At 46.4% G+C, this 7,073-nt stretch overlaps 1 protein-coding gene across 1 annotated transcript in view; it reads left to right on the forward strand.

Annotated features, from left to right (window-relative positions):
* The first annotated feature begins 1,646 nt into the window (after positions 1–1,646).
* Positions 1,647–7,073, forward strand: part of sema4f (sema domain, immunoglobulin domain (Ig), transmembrane domain (TM) and short cytoplasmic domain, (semaphorin) 4F) — a 43,692-nt gene continuing 38,265 nt past the window's right edge. The window contains exon 1 of the mRNA XM_034557642.1: positions 1,647–2,466. Within this exon, the coding sequence (XP_034413533.1) occupies positions 2,376–2,466 (91 nt within the window). The 5' untranslated portion in view covers positions 1,647–2,375. The remainder of the gene's footprint in view (positions 2,467–7,073) is intronic.

A 7,073-nucleotide genomic window follows, 5' to 3' on the forward strand; every position in this document is an offset into this window, starting at 1 on the left:
TCATTCAAAAGTGGCCGCATAACGATGAGACGCTCACAGTGTGAGATTAATCGAGCTCGATTAGAGACAGCGCCACTCACTTCTTAGCTCCATTTGGCTTTTCTTTATCGTCGCTCCCTTACCTCTGACCCCTGTCCTCCTCCTCCTTCCCCCTCCTCTTCAACCAAATCCTTTAATCCGTGGTCCTCTGTGACCCCTCCCTTTTGTCCCGGAGTCGGGGTACATGTCTGCATCCCCGCCCCGTGAAATTGGCCGGTCAGCACTGCCAGCCGTCCTGCTCTCCTCTTTAGAGAAGCAGAGATTTAGCGGGAATCTGAGTGCTTCATGGCTGCTGCATAAATTAATCCAAATGTGTTTGAATTACAACACAAGCTTGAACAATTTCTAATCTAAGGAGGCTGCGGTTGACTGTTTTTCAAATAACTGTGTGTCTTAACCACCCTGAATCACATTGAGTTATATTTATGAAGTACCGAAGAAGTAAATGTCAAGACAAATTAATAACACATAGCAGAACACAGCCTCTCTGTGGATTATTAGTGTGGTTCAGGCCTGCAGACCATTGACCTCACATCTTCTGTTTAATCATCTTTACTTTAGACGCTCCGCCCCCTGGGACGTCAGGTGACTGACAGGTGGATTAAGGAAACCAGACCACATGGAGCAGAGTTAAAAGGAGCAGAGAGAAGCGTCCTTGACAAATGTACCTTCTTTAAACGGATATGTCCAGAGGGTAATGCTTGACTAATGCTCACTTTTCATTCATAATGTATGGTAGAAAGAATACAACAATAGTTGTGTGAAGGGCCATATAGTTCAGTCGACGGACACCTCGAGGAAAGCTTTGGATCAACTTTGGTGACCCTATTTAGAATTAAGGGGATCAATCTAAACCTGATCTGCTTTGTTTAAAACAAACTTATAATATTAGCCAAACATTTTCGATAAGGATCTATTAATTTACTAAGAGTGTGCAAGAGACATCTTAGCCTGCAGTTGATATATCAGTTTAGCACTATGTTGCAATATTCCTACTGAGATAAATATATCCAGTAATCCACTAAAGGAGTTGTGTCTGAGAAGCTACAAAAGTATTTGGAGAAAAATAAATACATAAAACCTAGCTTGTTTTTTGAAGCAAATCCCATTTTAAACCTCAGTCTGAATTGAGTAGAACGTGTTCCTCCAGGTTTTAAGGACGTCTACAATGAACCACGACAGGCTTTCATCTCATTGTATGAGGGCAGCCGGTTCCACAATAGGATAATAGTCTGGTGGACACAGTGACACCTTCACTCCCTGACCCCACTGCCTGTCTCTTCCCACACATGAGATGAATCTGTCATTTTAAAGAATCTCACACACAAACAATTAAACTTCCTCTTCCTTGGAAGTTTGATATTAATTCAATTCAATTCAGTTTATTTTGTATAGCTCCAAATCACACATTTGCCTCAGAGGGCTGTACAATCTGTATAGGTGAATCACTTGTAGCGTATCCTTCTAAAGAAAAAGAAAAAAAAGGTCTGCACCTGTCGGCCGTGACATCATCCTTCTACCTGTTGTGTACCCTCGCGCTGCCTTTTCCGGAGGGCGGGGCGCGAGACGTTCGGCTCCTACTCAGCCGGCGCTCCAGCGCTGCGGCCACTATCCGCCCTCCACATCACCGCCGTGCACCGAGCTCGAGCTCCAGCGACACAGCGCGCGCGTACGCGGGCCGAATTTGGTTTCACTCCACGGACCTCAACGTGATTTTCTTGCTTTATTTTCATCAGATGCGCTTAAGCTGAAGACGAGCGGAGGTGTTTTATTTGTATTTGTATTTTTTGTACCAACGGGACAAGAGCGGCGACACCGGGGCACAGAGCGGGGGATAAGAGCGAGGCTCTCGGCTTATTCTAACCCGGGACACTGAGAATTATTCCTGCACGAGAGGACGGTACTTTGGATTACTTTGACGCACAGTTGTGACTGGAATACACCGCAGATATAACTACCACAACGTGTCCTCTGGTTCTTAGCATGTCTCTTTTCTTAAGTAGATAATGCACCCGTGAGCGGATGCATGCATTAATACGCGCTTTGTGCAGCTCTTTGGCTTCGGGTAAAGCGGTAACCTGTAGCGGAATAGCAGAATAAAACATTTTAGCACGCATTGTGTTTGTTTGTTTGTGTTTAACCAACAAACAAACTTATCTGACGTTGCCTTGGACCAAGGCTGTGCGCCTTTTGGAATTCGGAGGAACCTGCGAAGCTCGGACAGGATGAGGATGCATCGCAGCTGAAAGCGTGCACGAGTCCGGGACTTTGGCGTTGAAATCAGATCGGACGGGACCTCCATCTCCGTCCTGGACCGGGACAGGAGCCGGATCACGATGAGTCCGGGCGGTGCGATGTTGATCCTGCTCCCGACGCTCTTCCTGCTCTCGGGAGCCACCTGGGCAGCGACTCTGGGCGGGCTGGGAGGTGAGTGCCAAACAGAAACTCACGAGGGCAATATTAGTGACGATGAAAGCTGAAGTGATATCTGTTTAAAAAGCGGATTTTTATTTGGGGAGGGTTGTCTTCACTTTGACGACCTAACCAAATGTGATTAATGTTTTATTTTCAAATGAAAAGGTGTTTCAGCTGGCTTCACCAGCACAGCATGATGATGATGATGATGATGATGATGATGAAAATAGCTATCAAAAACAATAACATGCATGAGGCTTTAACACAGTTTGCAGGATATCCTTGTGCCATTGAAGCATATGCGTCGACGAACTATCAGCTCTAAACACGCATGTGGGATTAGCGTTGCCAGTGTTTGGCGCAAAACTTAATTTCACGCAAAGTTGAACCCGCATGTGTCCAGTGCCACGCAGTCAACCTGAGCCCCGCACCGCCGTTACGTACTCGGGGGGAGGGGGGTGGGGGGATCTATGGTGATGCTGGCAGGTGCCAGGCATGTCCGGCTTCACGCGCAGACTGGGCAGAAGCGCCGGGGCTGTTGGATCCATGCAGACACGTAGCTGCTCCCGATCGTGAAGGGACAGTTCAGACAAATGCACTTCCCCGCTGGAGGGATTGATGGATGTGGGGGATTTTGTCTTTTCATTTGCCCTCATCCAGAGAAGCCAGAGGTCAGGATCGGTGGCTCTGTACGCTTGGCAGTGATTCAGCATCTTGCTCGGGGGCAGTTCTGGCGGACTGGACGCAGGGGGGGGGGGGCTTAAACACGTTCAGACTGTGGGTGTCTAAAAGGACCCCAAAACTGTGGTTGTGTGCATGCACTGACGGGGGAAAGAGAACCAGACCCAGATTCGGATGGCTGTAAGTCACAGTGAATAGAAGACAAGCCCAGCTCTCTAACAAGCTCCCCCTTTGTGTCGGGGTCAGCAGCACAGACTCTGCAGCCTTCCTGTTTTCTGGAAACTGGCTGACAGTTAAAATGAAAAAACACAAGACGAGGGGGGACATCCATCACAACAAAATGATGAGAACCTCATGGGGCAGTAGTCAGAAAGAGCTATGTTGTGACCCTTTGGGGATCGGATTGCAGCCTGTGAGAGTGTTTGTGTGTGTGTGTGTGTGTGCATCTCTCCATTTGTCCATGTTTAGAATGTATTCTCTCTGTTTGCAGGTTAATAAATCTGCCCTGTTTTTTCCCCTCCTGCATGTTATTCTTCTTCCATTCCCCTTTCTATATTCTGTGCCTCTACCATGTGATCGTGTTTACACCCAGATGCAGTGAGGAGGAACATATCTAGAGGCGTTAAGTCACTGCGTATCCATTGACCATTAGCCTGCACTCCAGTCACCTGACTGTATTAGAGGTCCAAAGCTGCCCTCTGCAGCGGAGCTCATTGTGCTTTAACCCCTTTTGTGTTTTCAAACCTGTGATTGATCTACAGCTCAATCCTTACTTCAGACAAGACGCTGCTGGCCATGCAGTCCGGCTCATTTACTGAATGAATGCAGTGTCTGTAAGTTAGCTGCCTGTCTCTGTGTGTGTCATTACGCAACTGCGGCCTGTGGCACTCCGGCCCCACAACAAATACAGTCGGAGCGAGTGCCAGCAAATGGCAATGAGAGGGAGACAGAGAGGGAGAGACAACTCAGATGTGATGCCCCACAGAACAGCCGCCATGTACAGCAGTCGCAAATGCATCAAACATTTGTAGTTTGTGTTGCGTCACGATTTGACTGCAGTTACGTCAGATACCTTTTTAAAGGTTGGCTGCTGGGTGCTAAACGTGCACGACTCTCATCTCGATTGGCACCTCAACAACATTGCATTCCGGCACAGTTAAAAGTGGGTGCTCACCGGACTGAGTGGCTGTCTGTGTTTGCATGTGTGCAACGATTACTCTCACGAGAAGACTCTTATGTAAGACAGTTGTTATGAGCAACTGGTCAGGTGATGCGTGTGTTTGTCTGCGTGTGTAAAGAGATGTAGTCCTGCTAAAAACACGTCGACAGGATTTCTGTTCCGTCTTATGCCAACTTCCTCATACAAAGTTAATAAAGTCTTGTTTCATGATGCCTTTATCTTTCTAAATCATTTTGGTCCATATTATCCATCCGTCTGGCATCACACATGTATCACTGCCTCGATGCCGTTGTGATACATGTGTGTATGTGTGGTAGGGAAGATGCAACATTGAATGGTTGGGTGGCTAATTAGGCCGATGTGGAATTGTTCCAACTCCCTGGTTAAGTGTTTGGGGGAAAGTGGTAAAAGTGCTTGGCTGAAATTACCCGCTCCATAATGAAGTTACCATCAGAGTGTGGGCTTTTGGTTGAAAAAAATCCCAAAAAAGCCTCTTACTTCACATGTGTGCTTTTGCAAACAGTTAAGCATTCAGCTCGGTAACCGCGTAACACATTTATATGTATCGAGATTTTTTAGTTCCGTTCATTTGAAAATATCCAAGAGTGCTGAAATAATTTCTGTAATGTCCATAGAAATAGAAATCACTTGGCTTAATATCACATTTATATGTGTGCGTGTGTCTGTTGTGATGGGATCAGCTCTCACTGGTCTAGCAGCCGTTTTTAATGCTCCTCACATGAAAGTCATTAGGGTGTCGGCACATATGGGGGGGGGGGGGGTGCACGGATCAGGGTCCACATACAGCGTCAGAGAGAGAGGGGCTGTGTTAATTTTAATAGCTTGGTTATGCAGGTCTATAAGCATTATGTCCCTGATGAGGCCACCCAGTGTCCGTCTACTGTTTGCCTGCCTGCTCACCAAAACTATACTTTGTCTTTGTTTGGAGTAAACAGGAGCTTAAACGGAAGCTCACTCCAGTAACGTTCGGTGATTTTGAGTTTGAGTTTTCTGTTTCTGTGCCAACATTTGCACTTGGCTAGCGGTGAACTATGTGTGGGTGGATGGGAGTCCCAGCTCACACAGACTAATCAAAGCGGGCTGAAGAATACGGTTACCGCCCTGATTTCACTACGCTGTTGTATCTGTGGTCTGGTCTGTGCTTCGCGATCATTTTTACTTGCCAGGTAATATCGTTGCTGCACACTTCCTACTATTATCCACACGAGGAAGCGTCCAACTCCGATGAGGAGGGATCAATGGGAAGCGCAGCCGCTGCCAACTGCTTTTTGTCCGTCAAGCTTATAAGAATTCTGCGGTTCAGTTGAAATTCCTCGGTTGCTCGTCTGCTGGTTCTACCTTTTTTGTCCTCATAATTTCATAAAAATAAATGTATCACGCTATTGGAGGCGGTCACCCCACTTCCTCCAACTTAACTTAGTCAATCATTGATCGCTGATGAAGTGAATATATGCCTTGTTTCAATCAGAGGGGAACTTATGTTTCACGTTTATTCCTAATTACAGGCAGTCGAGCCTCTGAACTGCACTAGTTTAACATCATATGTGCGACACATGCCTTTGCACATTAGCTATGATATGAGATCCAGATATGGCTCTTGGTTTGGAAGCTTGGTCTGGCTCGTGATGTGCAGAATCCTCGTGCCCGCACACTGAGAGACGCTGTGGGGACCGGAAGAGTGAAACCACTAAACTGTCCTGTTTCAGCCTGTGAGAATACATGTTGACTACAGTGGATTATGTGTTTGGGTTGAGGCTGCATTGTTGTCTCCCACCAGGGAATACAAAGTGGTTATCCAAAGACAAGAGAACTTCCCTCTTTCTCATCCCTGCACGAGTGTTCATTCGTCATCCAGCACTCATCCCTCTCATTCTTCTTAAGTGTGGCTTATAGGACCTGGTGGAGTTGAGTGGTACCATGGGAATGGAGAAAGACTTAGTAAAATGCTTTTGGAGCTTCCTTCAGTTTTCTCTGATAAGCCCTGGTTATTTTTGCTGGCTGTAGAGTCCATAGTGAAAAGCATTTCTATCTATATCTCCCTTTGGCTGGTAAAATACCTCAAGTGGTTTAGAAACTCCCACCATAGTTGGTCTGGTTAGTCTCTGACCCAAAACTTAGCATCTCTCTGTCTTTAGCTTCGTATCAACAGTGTATCTTTGGTGTTTTTATTTTTTCTTAATCCTCTGTTTCCTTTTATTGTCTTATCTTTTCGTTGATCTTCTAAAATCCTTTTTTTCCCCTTTTTATTTCTCTGACCTTTGCCTCGGAGAAAAAGAGACTAAGCTCATACTGAAGCCAGACCTCAACCTAAGCTGTGTCCACCACGGTTAGTAACATAGACGAATAAAGTGTTTTAAAGTCGGGAAAATATGAGAACAATTTAGCCAGAAATTAGTTAAACATGAAGGGGAGGAATGGAGGAAGCGAATGAAAGACGTATGAGAGGAGTTCATTCTGAGCTGTCACCGGCCTCCCACAGAACATATTCTCTCTCTCTCTCCTTACGTTCGTCAGCAAAGTTCATTAGCTTCTCATGCGCTGTTACTGATAATGCGCTCTCTATGAAGCCCCGACATTGTCTCTGATTGTGAGAGCGGCGTTAGCGAGACGGCACACGTACATCGCTGTTCATGCACTCTCCCACGTTGTTTGTGAATGGTCAGCCCACACAGGCACTCCTGTGACTGGAGCCTGTCAGAGTAAAGGTCAAGCCGAGTCAGATGCCAAAGGCCACACA

This window comes from Cyclopterus lumpus, chromosome 18 (assembly GCF_009769545.1).
Source record: "Cyclopterus lumpus isolate fCycLum1 chromosome 18, fCycLum1.pri, whole genome shotgun sequence".
Classification (NCBI taxonomy): Eukaryota; Metazoa; Chordata; class Actinopteri; order Perciformes; family Cyclopteridae; genus Cyclopterus; species Cyclopterus lumpus.